The sequence below is a fragment of the Lynx canadensis genome, chromosome F2 (assembly GCF_007474595.2).
Source record: "Lynx canadensis isolate LIC74 chromosome F2, mLynCan4.pri.v2, whole genome shotgun sequence".
Lineage (NCBI taxonomy): Eukaryota > Metazoa > Chordata > Mammalia > Carnivora > Felidae > Lynx > Lynx canadensis.
The window spans coordinates 66,807,942-66,825,686 of NC_044320.2; the positions used below are offsets into that span (position 1 = coordinate 66,807,942).

The 17,745-nt window shown below is 36.0% G+C and overlaps 1 protein-coding gene across 1 annotated transcript in view; it reads right to left on the reverse strand.

Annotated features, from left to right (window-relative positions):
• Positions 1 to 3,458: 3,458 nt before the first annotated feature.
• The window catches only part of DNAJC5B (DnaJ heat shock protein family (Hsp40) member C5 beta), a 62,767-nt gene continuing 48,480 nt past the window's right edge, over positions 3,459 to 17,745 (reverse strand). The window contains exon 5 of the mRNA XM_030304180.1: positions 3,459 to 4,687. Coding sequence (XP_030160040.1) covers positions 4,593 to 4,687 — 95 coding nt within the window. The 3' untranslated portion in view covers positions 3,459 to 4,592. The remainder of the gene's footprint in view (positions 4,688 to 17,745) is intronic.

Consider the following 17,745-nt stretch of genomic DNA (forward strand, 5'->3'; position numbering starts at 1 on the left):
GAAAGCCTTTGAAGAAGTGACATTTGAAAAAAGATCTTAGGTAAGTTTCTTCATCATCTAAATACATTATATGTTCTAAATTTAATTCTGACTCAGAGCTGCAGTTTAACAAGGTAGCAAGAAATTTCACCTCAGCCAGGTTTTTAGAGTCTTCCCCACTTCCTAGGGATGTATGGGGTCCTCAGGTTTTCTGTCTTCCTCCTCCAAGTGAGTTTCTAGCCCTTCATCTTGCTCCAGCCTCATTGCTCCTGGGGTGTCTGTGTCCAACCCCATAGGATTCCTTTGAGGGGCCAGGTGTGGGTAAAGGAATCTTTTGTTATGGCTAAGAAGCCATGACTTAAATTTGTCTGTCACCCAGCATCCAAGTGCTATCTCATCAGAGGGGCTCTCCCCTGTGGAGATATTGCCAGTAAACTGGGGAGACCCTGGGCCCTGGAGCCTTGACCCAGCCTGTCCCAAAGGTGTTGCTGAAGCTTCTTGGTCTCCTCACGAGAAAGAATTCAAGAACAGACACAACACAGGGATGAATGACACAAGTGGGAAAGTTTATTAAAGCTAGAGTATACTCTTCAGATGTGACAAGCGGGTGACTTAGAGAAAGAGAAGAAGAGCTGTGCGTACTGGGGTTTGGGTTTCTATCTTTTATTGACAGTTACAAACTAGGGGTGGAATATTCATTACTAGGGGCAGGGATTTCTTGGAAGCTGGGTTTTGGCCTTTTCTTCCTTTTTTGGCCAGGGTTTTCGTGTCATGACACCCACCTTCTTGGGCCTGTCTGGTTTGATCTGGCTTCTTGTGGAGTGCTGCCAGGACAGGCCTCTGACTTCCCTGATAGGTGGCCATGACTTCCTCTTTGCTGGCTTCTGGGTATCCTGCTAGAATCTAACTAACTGCTTACTCTAACAGAGGCACAAGTCTGGGCTACTCTGGGAGCTCCCCTCCAAACTTCCAAACCCATCTTTAGTCCAAAGGCCCTCATAACAGGGCTACTTCTCTCCCTCACATTTCTTTCTAACAGCCCTTATAATAGCCCAAGCACCCAAACAAAAGCCTGGGTGGTAGTTTTCTAGGTGTCTCTCTACCATTATATTTAACCTCCAAGGTCACAATAGCAAGGGAGTGACCTTTATAAGATGAATCTCTTAATGTCTCAATAAATTACCTTGCCATACATTCAAATAATGAATGTAGTCACTATGAATTATTTTTCTGTCAATACACTCAGAGAATTGTTGGAAAAATACTTCTGTTCCTCTCTGACCTATCAGCATTATGAGTATCTGTGCTTGAATTTGAAAATATTCACCTTTCTGAATATTGTTACCCAGACTATTGCTATCTCTCCCTCCTGCGCTGGTTGGGGGTAGATTTATAACAGTTTATGTAAAAGACCAGTAAACATGGACATGGCATTGGTAGTGGCCAGCAGAGAGATTAGGAGACTAAAACAAAGGAATAAATGTCAAATGGAAGAAAGGTGGGAGTGGGAGAAGGGAGGAGAACAGGGAAGGAGATGGAGTATTGAGAACCAGGGAAGAGAAGAGACCGAGGAGAAAATGAAGTTAGATACTCAGGATGAAGGAATAAAAAAAAAAGAAAAAGAAAAAGAAATCTAGAATAAGGAGTAAGGACAATAAAGAAACAAGTGAGGAGCACTGATTCAGTGTTAAACTCATATGGTCAGAAGGTCAGAAGTTTGACGTGTGTCACGGGACAAAAATCAAGGTGGTGGCAGAGCTGCATTTCTTTTTTGGAAGCTCTAGAGAAGAATCCATTTCCTTAAAATTTCCAACTTTTAGAGGTTGCCTGCATACCTTGGTTTATGGCCCTTTTCTTCCTCTAACTTCAGAGCATATCTGACCATTCTTCAATCATCACATCTCTCTCATAGCCAGGAAAAATTCTCCATTTTTAAGGAGCCATGTGATTAGATTGTGCCCACTTGGATAATCCAGGATAATCTCCCTATCTCAGAATCATTGGCAATGACATCTACAAAGTCCCTCTTACTGTAAAAGGTAATATATTCACTGGTTCTGGGAATTAGGATAAGTACATCTTGGAGGAGTCATCATTGTGCCAACCACAGAGATTATGTAGCCCTAAGTGGAACCCTCTCTGTAGATCAGAAGATCAGGCAGTGCATTACAGGTGGGTGTATTTTAGGCCACATCAGATGTGTTTTAGCATACATACCATTTAAAATGTAGAAATAGAATGTCATTTATTCTCAAAGAATTAAAATATGTGTATTTTGGTAAACAAAAATGCATATATGTATTTTATTATGTTCTTATGTAAAAGAGGAAAAAATAAATAGATGGACTTTGAAACCTTGTATGAAATCACCTACTCTGATAACCTGAAGCCCAGGACTAGGTGTTAAGCCACTGAAGTGCTGGTTCATTTGACCCTTTATGAAGATCACAGTGAGCATGTTTCCTCTTGGTGCTTCTCTGCTAAGATGCTTATGAATTTAGAAGACCTGCAGGTGACTCTGGATGGCAGCTTCTGTTGATTTCTACAAGATGCCTAAATAGCCTCTCCTCAAATGAAGAGTTGATCCTTGTTTCTATGTAGCCAATGGACATTCTGTAGATTCATTTCCTCATTCATACACATTCATCATTGTAACTGGTAATTAGCCCTTTGTGGGGAACATTAACAAGAACCCCTTCATGAATTTAATCCGACCATCTGATTCTGATTCTGATTCATGTCCTGTTCTCATCTTTCTACTCTTGTACCAGCTCTCTGGATAAGCTGTGAGTAGAAGTAAAGCATTCCATGTGAGAAAGAAAAATGAGGTCTGGGAGAGAAAGAAAGGAACTTTGTGATTTACAGTTGCTCTTCAAAAATAGGCCTGACCTTTTGCTTTAAAAGACTTCAGGAAGGAAATGTAGTAGCTGAAATTATCCACAGACAGGGCTATTTATCTTAGGTTCCCATCAAATGGAAAATAGCACTTGCTTGTTGAATGCAGAGTTCCAAGTACTTGCTGATCACTGGAGCCATTGGTACTGGGTATCTTCCTGGGTTTTGTTGGGTAAGAGTTTATCTATGTAAGAAGTCACATTATACAAACATATACAAATTCACATAAAACCACCTCATATTTGCCAAATACTTGATTCTGTAAAGTTCTTTCACCTCAGCTATTTCATCTGGTCTCACAGTAACTTGGAAGGTGGTCAGAGCAGATAAGAAAATGGAGACACAGAGCAATTAGCCATATTCTCATCTCACTTGGTCACAGGGCTAGGTAGTGAGAGTTTAGATTAGAACCAGCTTTCCTAACTTTCAAACCAGGGCTTTTCCTACTTGATTATGTCAATTAAAAAAAAATCCAGTAACTCAAGAGTTAAAGTAGAGTTTTAATGACTTCATAACTGTCAGAGTTATAATACCAATTTTCACTTACAATGTATATTTAGGCTCATTTGACTGTAATTTGGTGGTAGAGGAGAATAAGAAACAGAGAAAGAAAATGGCATTTAATGCAGTATTATATAAAAACATAATAAGATCTTGAAAGCTGCAATATTATATAAAGAACCAAGAAAAAACAAACACTTTCTGTACTATTTTAGAACATGGTTTTAGCACATGGTTTTGATCACATAATGAATATAAAGATCAAACAGTAAATGCAGACATGACCTTTGAGCTTAATTGTTCAACATGCACAGAGCTGAGCACTTTCTGATCAGTGTAATTAATCCCACCCAAAAAGGGGTAAATGATATGCCTTTAAGTCTAAAGTTAGGCTGTAGAATTCAGAATTCTACCTTTTACCCTATATGTTTCTTTTCCTCACTTTGTCTAATTTAGGTCAGTTGTAGAAAAATTATTTTTACTTAAAAAAATGGTCAACACATTTTTAGGGCTGATTTGGGAATTTTTCTGGATCCAGAAAAACCATAAACTTAACCAGGCTGATATTTTGTTTTTGTTTTTGTGCCAATCTAAAAGTACACACAAAACCTTTCTTCTTGGTTTTACTCAACAATTTCTAGCAAATGACAGTTTTTAATCTTTCAAAGATATACTTCAAAATTAAGTGATTTGTCTTTTTTACCTAATAATTTCTTCCTGCCTCTTGAAATATTTTTCTAGCCATATTGAATATTGACAGGGAAAAGTCTCTACACATACACAAGATTCCTCTTAAATTCTCATATATGTTTTGCTGATGATATTTGTGGCAGATAGGAATATTGCAATTCAGTTAAATAGATGAAAAGTGGCTTCTGTTTGGAATACTACAGTAAGGAATTAGGTCTGGGTCACATAAAGGGCAGGCTCATGAAGCCTGTCCAGTACTACTGTCTTACCTCATGCAAGGAGCATAAAATAACTCTTCAGGCTTTTATTCATCAAAATGGAATGTGTTTCATTAGGAATTCTACTCAAAGAGTGAGACTGCTTACTGAGAAAATTATGTAGCAATCATCTTTCCCTAACCTAAAAAATAAAATACAAATGTGGAAAAGTTCACAGCATTTCATGCCCCCTACCCTGCCCCCCCCATGACCATCTGGAGACATGGTTGAACCAAGAAGATGTATTGTGGACCCTCAGTGGTCTCAATATTAAGAGTCTGTGCAATAACTTCGAGGTTCTTCTCTGATTAGCTGTGTTTTCTCATTTGCATTTGTAGGCTGGAGAACAACTGGAAAGTCCACATCTAAAAATAAACAAAGCAAAGCAATAAACACCCTCTTATTATGTTACATTTCCTTTAATGGGGCAAGTGGTAGATATTTTTGTTGAAATGATGATTGGCAAACCAATTCAGTTCATAAGATATTGAGGATGCCTACCCTTTAAAGGACTTCAAAAGGGAGGAGACACTATCTTTACTCTTCATTTAAGTTCTGTCAGTTATAGAATTATAAAACAAAAGCACTGAACCCAGCTTTCAACTTGGAGCAATTGCTGAACCTGGTGAACTTGAGCCATCTTGTGGGGATGAGGACAGGTCTACCACATATGTCATATAGACTCTAGTGTATATCTGTATGCAAAATGCCCCCTAAAGTTGTTCAGTGCACAATTACATATATGGTCCTGGTTGGGAGAGAGGTCAGAACTTGGAGTTTGCTTAGATGAAAATCTAATAGGAAGCTTCCCACATAATGCTGTACCCAAAATGGTTATCATACTCTAAGTCACCATACCCCTAAATCTATAAGGAAATTTGTTAGGCTTGCGTTTTGGTGCTGAGGTGAAAGAGAAAAGAGCTCCCCTACAAATACTTAATGGCAAGCCAATGAGCATACATATTGGCAGACCAAATTTAAATATCTACGTGTTCCAGGAAACCTCAAGCTGATAATTTAGTTTAAAATGGTCCAGTATAAGATGTGCTCCCAAGCACCTAGCAGAAGAGAATGGCTCCACCTTCAACACAGGTCTCAAAGATTCATTAAAATATTGCTTAAATACATGAACTCAAGGTAAAAATGAATAGAGAGATCGGGGAGATATAGAGAAATAGAGAAAGACCCTCAAAAAAATAACTAAAAAATTGCAAGAAACGTAACTCATAGTGAAAACAGAGAGAGAGAGAGAGAGAGAGAGAGAGAGAGAGAGAGAGAGAGATGGAAAGATTGAGAAGGAGGGAGTGAAAGATTACACACAGAAACAATGCACACTGAGTGAGAGCTAGTAGAAACGATAGGCCAAATCAGACCCACAAAGACTTCAAGTCCTGCACTTTTAAGACATAGAATAAAAAAGAGTTGCATGTGTTTTTTAAGTGACCAAGTAGATTTTGAAACTATTAAAAAAGAAGTTGAGATTAAAACATCTGAAATTTAAAAACCTGATGAGTGGGTTTATAGCTAAAGAGAGAATGAAGTGGAAGACAGATCTGAGGAGGTTAACCAGAATGTAATAGAGAAACAAAGAAATAAAATATGAAAGAGGTTAAAAGACATGAAGAATAGAGTGATAAAGTCTAACATAGCTGATAAGACTTTCAAAAAAAAATTAGAGGCAATATTTTGAAGATTTAATGGCTAAGAATTCTCTAGAAAGACACCAATCCCCAGATTCAAGAACAAGCCAGGATAAATTAAAGATAAAGTTATATCTAAGACATCTTAGTGACATTAAAGAAAACCAGTGGTTTCAACAGCAGTCTTATCTCTGAATAGCAAATGTGTAGGCCAGAAAACTATGGAATTATACTTTTAATATGTTAAAAGAAGTATCTATCAACTAAATTTGTTTACAAACTGTGCTATTGTTACTTTTTTAAAAACCATAATATAAAGGCATTTTCAGACAATAAAAATGGAAATTGTGCTACCAACAGACTCAATTTAAAAGATGTGATTCAGGCACAAAGAAAGTGTTACTAGATGGAAAATTTGTGCTGTAAAAAGGAATGATGATTAGTAAAGAAAATGGTAGATATGTGAATAAAACTAAATGATTATTGACTATGTACAGCAATAATAATTTATGAGGCTTAAATTAAGACCAAACTAGAATACAGCAATGGTGTATAAATCAGAAAGGGAGTGATCAGAATTAAGGTATTACAGAGGTCTTGTATTGTTCAGGAGGGGTAAAGATAAGAATTAACTTTAAACTTTGATAACTTAAGTATGCCTGATAAGTGTTTAGAATAACCCTTAAAGAACAGAGCAAAGAATATAATTTCCCAACTGGAGGAGGAAAAGAAATGAAATATGAAAAAAAAATCTATCATTACAAAAGAAAGAAAAAGAAAAGAGAAACAGAAAAAAAAAAGTCAATTTAAAGTGATAATTAAATATAACTAATTATAAGTAAGTAGCCCAAGTTACTCAGGTAGTAAGTAATAGAGCTGGTAATCAAACGTAGGCAGTATTTCTTAGAGTCTATTCTCTTAAAAACTGTGCTATACACAAAAAGGAAGTATATATACTTCCTGTGCTAGTAGGAAATAATTGAAATATATAGTTAATTATAATAAATACAAATGGACTTAATACTTTATTTAAAAGAAAAACTTTGGGGCGCCTGGGTGGCGCAGTCGGTTAAGCGTCCGACTTCAGCCAGGTCACGATCTCGCGGTCCGTGAGTTCGAGCCCCGCGTCAGGCTCTGGGCTGATGGCTCAGAGCCTGGAGCCTGTTTCCGATTCTGTGTCTCCCTCTCTCTCTGCCCCTCCCCCATTCATGCTCTGTCTCTCTCTGTCCCAAAAATAAATAAACGTTGAAAAAAAAAAAAAAGAAAAACTTTCTCAAACTGAATAAATCCCTCCCCCCCCCCACGTTTATAAAACACACATCAAAGGACATAAAGACAAAAAAGTTGATAGTGAAAAGATGTAAACATCTTACCACACAAACACTAATAAAAAGAAAGCTGATGTGGGGCTCCTGAATGACTCATCTGGTTAAGTGCCTGACTCTTGATTTTGGCTCAGGCCATGATCTCACAGTCATGAGATGGAGCCCCGAATTGGGCTCTGAACTGGGCATGGAACCTGTTTGAGATTCTCTCTCTCCCTCTGCCCCTCCCTGGCTCAGGCGCACACTCTAAATAAGTAAGTAGGTAAGTAAATAAATAAATAAATAAATAAGAGAAAGCTAACATAACTTTAACAGACAAAAAGCATTGATAGAGCTAAAGAGTAACTACATAATAATATAATATTCAATTCACCAAATAACTATAAAAATTCTAAACTTATATACACTAATAAAATAGCCTCAAAATATATGAAGCAAAACTGATAGACTTTATAGAAAAATAGAGAAATCCATCATCATGGTGGAAGATTTGAATGCTTCCTCCAGTAACTGACCGGTGAAACAAACAAATCTTTAAAGATATAAAGAATTTGAAAAGTACGATGTTGTGGACTAAACTGTGTCACACATACCTCTTCCCCCTGCCCCAGCTCATATGTTAAAGTTCTAACCCCCAGTACCTCAAATATGAATCAAATTTGGAGAGAGGGTTCTTAAAGAGGTAATTAAATTAAAATGAGATCTTCAGGGTGGGCATTCATTCGGTATAACTGGTGTCATTATAAGAAGATGTTATTAGGACACAGATACACAGAGGGAAGACCATGTGAAGACATAAGGTGAAAATGGCCATTTACCTGCCAAGAAGAGAGGCCTCAGAGGGAGTCAATCTTAATGACACCTTAATCTTTTACTTCTAACCTCCATACTTGTGAGAGAATAAATTTCTGTTGTCAAGCCACCCTGTCTGTGGTTCTTTGTTAACAGCAGCCCTAGCAAACTAGTACATACAATAAGTTGGGTGTGAGAGAATAAATTTCTGTTGTCAAGCCACCCTGTCTGTGGTTCTTTGTTAACAGCAGCCCTAGCAAACTAGTACATACAATAAGTTGGGTTTATTTAACAGTCATATATGGAACGGTGAACCTAACAAATGTAGAATGTATTGTTTTGAAGCAATGTGGGACATTTATAAAAATTAAGTTCTAGGATACAGAGCAAGCCTCAAGACATTTTGAGCTATTGTATCATGCTCTCCATAATTTCTGATCACAGTGCAGTTAAGTTATAGATGCAAACAATAATAAAAAACCTGAAAAACCCCACAGGTCTACAAATTAAAACTTAGGCCTAACTTAGAGATCAAAGAAAAAATTATAATGAAAATGAGAAAATATTTAGGACTCTGATTATAAGAACAATATAAGAATGTGTGTGTGTGACACTAAAGTGTTACTTATAGGAAAATTTATAGCCTTAAATGCTTAATATCACAAAAGAAGAAAGGATGAAAATTAAGAAGTATAAAATTTAATAAGTTAGAAAACTAACAATAAATTAAGAGAAATAATAAAGAATAGAAATTAATTAAATAGAAGCAAATATACAAGAGAATCAAAACCAAAAGTTATTTGAGAAGACCAATTAAATTTTCAAATATCTCGTAGAATGGCTAAAAAAAAATGGAAATAACCAATACAGGGAGTGAAAAATGGGACAGTAATGCAAATACATGAAAGGTAATAAGAAGAAATTTTGAAGAACTATTTTTTTAATAAAGAAAATCTAGATGGCCTATAGACATTAAATACATTGAATCAGTAATTTAAAATTTGTACAATCACACATTAGCCCAGAAAGTCCTACAAAATCCTGTAGAAAGAAATAAATCTAATAATACACAAACTCTTTAAGAAAAGTTTAAAAAGAAGGAATCGTTTCTAATTTATTTCATGAGGCATAATCTTGATATAGAACCCTATAAGGAAATTTTGACAAAGGAAAATTGTAGACCAACCTCACTTATTAATATAGATACAAACATCTAAAACAACATTAGCAAACCCATTTTATCAAAAAATAGTTAATTCATCATGACTGCATTGGGTTTATCTCAAGAATGCAAGATTGTTTTAACATTGGAAAAATAACATATAGTTCTTCACATTAACAGATTAAGGGAGAAAAATCATGATCATCTCAACTGATGAAGAAAAAAATATTTGATAAACTTTTACACTCGTGACAAAGTTCTAACAAAAAGGAACAGAGACAAAACCTACAGCAAGCCTCATAGTTAAGATGCAATCTTGAAAGCATCTTCTCTTCAACATTTTACCGGTGGTCTCAGCAAAAACAGAACGGCAAGACAGAGAAAAAAAATGATAAGAGATGGGAAGGAAGAATAAAAACTATCACTGTTCATACATGATACAAGCAATTATGTAGAAACCCTGAAGAATTTACAGATAAATAATTGGAAATAGAGAGCTTAGCTAGTTTCTTTAATTCAAAATCAATGTTTAAAAAAAGCACATTTCTGTATACCAAAACAATGTAGAAAATTAATGTTATTTATTTGTAACTATATAAAAATGGATAAAGCATTCAGGAATAAATGTAGCCAAAAATATGTAAGATATCCTTAGCAAAAGCCAGTAAAGAAGGGATATACCATGTCACATGTTAGAAGACACATTTTTTTAAAATGTCAATAGTATGTAACTGATCTACAGAGTCACTGCAATTCTAAACAAGATTTCAAAGGTTTTATTTAAATATCTTTTGTTTAAAAACTTGACAAAACTGATTCTAAAATTTATATGGAAAAGCAAAAGGCCAAGGATACATAAGACTTCCCTGAAAAACAAAGCGGGAAGACTTGCCTAAACAGTACCAGGAATTTTATAAATGGGCCTGGTGTTGCATACAGATAGACAAAATGAGCAGTGAACCAGAACAGAAAGACCAGAAAGTCCTCCATATATCTATTGAAACTTAGTGTATTCTGAAACCAAGACTAGAAATCACTGTGCTCTGACAATTTTTTTCTATATGTAAAACTTGAAACTGGAACCATACATCATATGACATATAAAAATCAGTCCAGATGATTAAACATGTAAATGTGAAGAGCAAAACTATAAACTTTGAAAGGACCACATAGAAGAACCCCTTTATATCCTTGGGATAGGGAAAGATTTCTTAAAATACAAAAATCACCAAAGATAAAGACAACAATTGACATTTTATTACATTAAAACTGAGAACTTTGGTGTATCAAAAGATACCATAGAGTGAAAAAACACCAAGACATAAACTGAGAGAATACATTTAAAAAAATTTTTTTTCAACGTTTACTTATTTTTTGGGACAGAGAGAGACAGAGCATGAACGGGGGAGGGGCAGAGAGACAGGGAGACACAGAATCGGAAACATGCTCCAGGCTCTGAGCCATCAGCCCAGAGCCCGACGCGGGGCTCGAACTCACGGACCGCGAGATCGTGACCTGGCTGAAGTCGGACGCTTAACCGACTGCGCCACCCAGGCGCCCCGAGAGAATACATTTTAAACAAACATGATGAAGAGTTAATACCCAAATATAAAAATATCAGTTAGAAAAAAGTACATGATATAATGAAAACCTGCAAAAGATTTGAATAGGCATTTCATAGAAGGAAAAACTCAAATTAACAACATAAGAAAAGAGATAAAAATTAGAACCACAATGGCATACCATTTCCCACCCACCAGATTGGCACACAATTAGTCTGGTGATATCAAGTGTTGACAAGGATGTGGAACAACAGGAACTCTCATTAACTTTTAGTAGTAATGGAAATTAGTGCAATAGTTTTGCAGAACAACGTGGCATTATGTAATAAAGTATAGATGTACAAACACTTTGACTAAGGTATTTGCTGTTAGCACTTATGCACCAGAAGATATGTATAAGAACATTCATAGAAGCATTGTTTTTAATGGACAAAAAAGTGGAAACTACCCAAATATCTGTTAGCAGTAGAATGGGTAAATAAATTTATGGGATGTTCTCACAGAAGAATACTATACAACAGTGAAAATGAATGAAAGCCAGTCATAATGTGAATGGATCTTAGAAATAGTATGTTGAGGGGCGCCTGGGTGGCTCAGTTGGTTGAGCAATCAACTTCAGCTCCGGTCATGATCTCATGGTTTGTGAGTTCGAGCCCCGCGTTGGACTCTGTGCTGACAGCTCAGAGCCTGGAGCCTGCTTCTGATTCTGTGTCTCCCTCTCTGCCCCTCCCCCACTCATGCTCTGTCTGTCTCTGTCTCAGAAATAAACATTAAAAAAATTTTTAAAAAGAAAAAGAAATAGGATGTTGAGTTTTGAAAAAAAAAAGCAAGTTGGAGGATAATTGTTGAATATAAGCGCATTCACTTAAAGTTCAGAAATATGCAAAACCAAGCAATATATGGATTAGGAATGCAAATTTCTTTATTTGTAATGCTAAAAAGAATATTAAGGAAATTATTACATTATAATAGCCAGGACATGGATGGAGACAACCTAAGTGTCCATCGATGTTTGAATGGATAAAGAAAAAGTGTGTATGTGATAGAATATTTTTCTGCCATAAAAAGAAAGAAATCCTGCCATTTGTAACAACATGGATAGAATGTGAGTACATTAAACTAAGTGAAGTAAGTCCGATAAAGACAAATACTGTATAATCGCACTTATATGTAGATTATAAAACTTATTGGAGATTGGATTTGTGGTTACCAGAGGTGAGGGTAGTTAAAAGGTACAAACTTGTAGTTATAAGATGGATAATTTCTGGGGATGTAATATACAGCATGATGACTGTAGTTAACACTGCTATATGGTATATTTGAAGGTTGCCAAGAGAGTAAATCATAAAAGCTCTCATCACAGGGAAAACCTTTTTTTCTTTTTTCTTTTTGTATCCAAATGAGATGATGGATGTTATCTAAACATATTGTGGTAATCATTTCATAAATATATATAAGTCAGGTCATTGAATACTTTAAACAATGCTGTACATCAAATATCTCAATAAAACTGAAGGAAAAAATGACTACAAAGGATTTAAGATAGCAGAGGGAAAAGTCAATAGGAACTGAAAAGGTAGTGGCATATTCTTTTTATAAAAGGTATAAAGTCAGGTCATAATATTTGTATGTATTCAGTATTTAATAAAAACAATAACAGATTAAGGAATTAAGTGAATTACCCCCAAACCTCAACCAATAACCTATATTTAGGGCTTGAAATGGAATTGTCTGACTCCAAAGCCCTTGGTTGTAGCCATAATAGTATCTGCTCTCAAAGTAGTTGGCATAAAAGGCTAATAATCCACTTTCTCATTTTCCCTTACTTTGTGAGTTGGTTAGGCCTGTGGCATCTTCCACTCCCTGCCATGGGTGAATTTGCAGAGAACAAAGAACCTTCTCCTTTTCTGTAGGAAGGGTATTTAATTTCTTTCTCTAATCAAATTTTGTTCTACCCTTCTCCTCTATGTTTGTTTGTTTTTTTTTAAAGTTTATTTATTTTTGAGAGAGAAGGAGGGAGAAAGCGAGAATCCCAGGCAGGCTCCATACTATTAGAAGAGAGCCTGATACAGGACTTGAACTCATGAACCATGAGAACATGACCTGAGCTGAAACCAAGAGTCAGACGCTTAACCGACTGAACCACACAGGCACCCCTGTGTATTTGTTTAATTGAGGTAAGATTCACATAAAATTAGTCATTTTAAAGCAAACATTTTAGGGGCGCCTGGGTGGCTCAGTTGGTTAAGCGGCCAACTTCGGCTCAGGTCATGATCTCGCGGTCCGTGAGTTCGAGCCCCGTGTCGGGCTCTGTTCTGACAGCTCGGAGCCTGGAGCCTGTTTCAGATTCTGTATCTCCCTCTCTCTGACCCTCCCCCATTCATGCTCTGTCTCTCTCTGTCTCAAAAATAAATAAAGGTTAAAAAAATTAAAAAAAAAAAAGCAAACAATTTAGTATAATTCACCACTTCTATCTAGTTATAAGACATTTCCCCCAAAGGAAACCCAGTACCTATTAGGCAGTTGCTCCCTGTTTCTCCCTTCCCCAGGCCCTGACAACCATCAGTTTTCTGCCTCAATGGACTTCTCTGTTCTGGTTATTTAATATAAATGTATCATGCAATATTTGTCCTTTGGTGTCTGGTTTCTTCCACTTAGCATAATGTTTACAGGTTCATCTACATTGTAGCACGTGTCAGTATTTCATTCTTTTTATGGCTGAATAAAATTCCACCTCTCCTCTACTTTTTGTCCTTTCCTCCTCAGAACCTCCTGGGTTTCTCTTAACTCCTTTTCCCCTTTATCTAGTTAAATTTTACAGCTCTTGCTCTTTTCTAGCAAAATGTCTAAGATTCTAGCTGCTTTCTCTCTATCATACTTTGATGGGATGAGCCCTTATCTGAACAACTCCCATTTTGGGGTTATTTGCAACTGTGATCTCTGTACAACTACTGTTTTACTCAATTCCTTGATAAAACTGTTCAGTAGAACAGCCCAATATGATTTTAACTGCTTTGTCTGGCATGGAGAACATTATTTGCCATCTTATCTACAGGGTGTAGGGAGATACTGTGCCAAACGCTTTGTTGGTATCAAGATTCATCCCTTCTAGGGTTATCCATCCTCATAATCTCCTACACCTCAACTTCTCCTTTTTTATGTCTTCAGCTTTAAATGTCACTTCCTCAGGGAAGCTACCTTTACCTGCATCCTTTGGTTTGCTTTGCCAGGGATAACTGGTTCCCATTTATGCTCTTGTTTCTGTTCCTTGTTACATTGTCTCACAAGTCAGGCCTCCTAGTGTTTATTATCACAGCCCCTGTGCCTCTTCTTTGGTGTGCTTATACTCGTAAATTAGCTAGCTCTTTTGTGTCATTATTTCAATTTGTCTCCCATCTCCTCTGCTAAATTGTAAAATCCAAGATAGCCCAGTCCATGTATTTTCTTTTTCTAGCTCCTACCACAGTTTCTAACAAATATTAAGTGCTCAATAAATGTTTGCTGTGGGAAAACTATCTTAATAAACCTGTCTAGTAAACAGGTTTTTACACTGTTTGTTCACTGAACCTTGGCAGCCAAAAATTGAAGAAACTTTGGATCCACTTTGAGTTTCTTTTGGGTCAGCATTCTGAGCTGACTCACTTGTCCTGGTCCCCTGGCCCAGAGCCTTGATGATGCTTACTTGGTGTATTTATATAAAGAAGAAGTAAAGGACTTTGGATTAGTTAGTTGCAAGAATTTTTTTTTTCTATGAATTAGTTTTAGAAATGGGTCCCTTTTGGTTGGGGGGGAAGAAGGTAGGAGGGAGATTGAGTGGGGGTTGGTGAAAATAGAGAAGGTGAATTTAATCTCTTCCTTGATGCCCTTTACCTGAGCAACAAAGTGTGATGAATGCTACAGAGCAAATGTAATAAATGTCTCAATATCTTGGCTGAGAGCAGGAGTCTAATTACAAGCCATATGGCCTCTTCAGCACAGTGGCTGTGAATTTATTTGGGTTTTATCCAGGTGAGTAACAAGAACAGTTAAGCAATCAATAGATTTTTCTATCACTGAATATCACATGTTTAGAACCAAGGTCAACTCTATAAAATCTTCTACTTAGATATCTTATTCCCTCTCCTTCCAAAAAATGGGGAAATCATGATTGCATGAAAAAAATCTTTAGGGTTTAACTGGGAGTTTTCAGTCCATTGCCTTCAGTTTTGGGGAAAAAAAACCAACACTGAATTTAGCTGTTGTAATCTTGGATTGTTTTACCAGGGTGTTTAGAGATAACTGGTTCTCACTTACTCTCTTGCTTCTGTATTTTGTTTCTCTCTCTCTCTCTCTCTCTCTCTCTCTCTCACACACACACACACACACACACGCAGAGTTCTAGGAAACGGTATCTGAAGATGGTCTACAGAGTTCTCTTAGCTAGCAGTAGTATTCTGATTTCATTGTGGTCTTCAGCTAACAGAGGAATATACTGGGTCTAAATGAGATTGTTTTAAGTATACCACTCAAAAATTCACAAAGTGGAACTTCGAATTTGTGAACATTTGAAAGGAAGGGAAATCACCTGGTATTTATTACCTTTACCTTTCAAGTTTCAAATTTTCCAAGATGAAAAAGAGGGGGCGATGGGCTCCCCCCAGATACTTTCTCTCTTCTGTTTTATCCTAATTGATTCATAAGAATAATAGAATTTCTCTGTGTTCCTAGGATCCCACTGGGAGTATATTTTTATTTTGAAAAGAGATGGATATCTGTTTACAAATTCTATAGTTTCCTGTGAATATTGAAGAGACCACTGGAATTTCCCCCTTTCTTAAGTGTAGAAGCTGGATTATACCTTCTCACATAGTTGAAAGAGACATAATAACTAAAGCTAATCTTTCCTCTCTACTACCAAATCCCACCCTGTACCACTACTCTCAAATAGAAACTGGTACCATTTACAGCATCAAAATGTATCTTAGGCTTTAGCCAGTGTCAAGGAGTAGGTATGTTTGTAATATGTACATAATAAAAAATATCCAAGAAAAATTGTAGACTTTAAATATAAAACTAGAATATTCACTATCTCAAGTCAAGTGAAAAACATCTGTAATGTTTTTTAATAAGTCAGCTGGCTAAAAAAGAGTTTGATATTTTAAATTTGGATTTTCATAAATTAAGAAATATCTAGTATTCTATAACGTGTCCTTAAAAGAGAAGTTTGAGGTGTTTATTCACTGAATTCAAATCACAAATGTATTTCTCTAGTTAGCTTCTTTCTTCTTTGTTAGTCTAATTAGGCATAAGGAGGCAATAAAGCATTAAGGAGCTATAACTTTTAATCTGGAGAGAAGATAATCTCATATTAGTTTTATTATAGTTTTTATCTTGGCATTTCTGAAAATTGCACTTAGAATAATATAAGATATGCTAGCCATAGTTCTTTGAAAATTAATACTCAAATATGAAAAATACATTTTCATTTGTAATATTCATATACTGGTCAAATCTCTAAGTACAGTATAATCTGTAGCATAGCATTTACATTGATAATTAATATAAAACCCTTGCTCCACCTGCTTCTCCCCCCCCGCCCCGTATCATCTCAATTAGCTTCAGTCTTCCCTGAAAGTAGGGTATTATGCTCCACAGGCATTTTGTTCTATTACTTGCCAATGAGTATCAAGCTTGAAATGTGGATTTATAGTCCGCTCAGAGAAATGTTTTATCAGTACTGGCTACATAATTAGCAAAACAGTGCACAATGAAAAATGTGTTATACCTGATTCAAAAGCTAAGAATTTGAAGTGAGGCACCTGGGTGGCTCAGTTGGTTAAGTGTCCAACTTCAGCTCAGGTAGTGATCTCACAGTGCTATTTGTGCTAATAGCTCAGAGCCTAGAGCCTGCTTCAGATCCTGTCTCCCTCTCTCTTACCCCCTCCCCCCATCCATGCTCTGTCTGTCTTTCTCTGTCTCAAAAATGAATGAACATTAAAAAAAATTTTTTAAAGCTAAGAATTTGAAGATGGTGACAGCAGAGTAATAAACCAAGTGTTGGAATTCTAGCCAGTGCAATAAAGCAAGAAAAATAAATAAAAAGCATGTAGATTGGAATGGAAGAAATAAGACTATTTCTATTTGCAGAGGACATAATTGACATCATAGAGAATCCCAAAGAATTCACACATATCAATACAAATTAATGAATGAGCTTAACAGGAACACAGGATACAAAGTCAGTACACAAAAATAATTGTAAATGCTTGTGATGAACAAGTATTTAAGTATTTAATCTGGAAACCCAGATTAAAAGCCAGTGCCATTTACAATAGCTCTCCCCAAAATGAAATAGTTAGGTATCCATTTAACAAAACATATTCCATCTCTGTATTCTGAAAACTACAGAACACTCATAAAAGAAACCAAATGAGACCTAAATAAGTAGAGACACATCCCATGTTGTTGAATTAGAAGATTCAACATAGTACAGATCTCAATTTTTCCCAAACTAATATACAAATTTCATGCAATTTTAATTTTAAAAATTGGTATTTTTCTGTAGATTTAGACAACCTGATACTAAAATTTATACAGAAAGGAAACCAAACTAGAATCACCAAAACAATTTTGAAAAACAATAAAGTTAGAGGAATCACACTAGCTGATTTTAAGACTTACTTTAAAGTTGCAGAAAGCAAGATGTGTGTGTTATTGGTGAAGGGATAGATATAGATTAATGGAACAGAATAGAGTCAATAAATAGACCCATAGAAATATAGTCACTTGATTTTTAACACAGGGACGAAGATAATTCAATGGAGAAAGGATAATCTTTTCAACAAATAGTGTTAGAACAATTAAACTCCATGTGCCAAAAAAGCCCACCAAAGTTGACCTAAGTCTACACCATAAACAAAAATGAACTTAAAATGGGTCACAAATCTAAATGTTAGACATAAA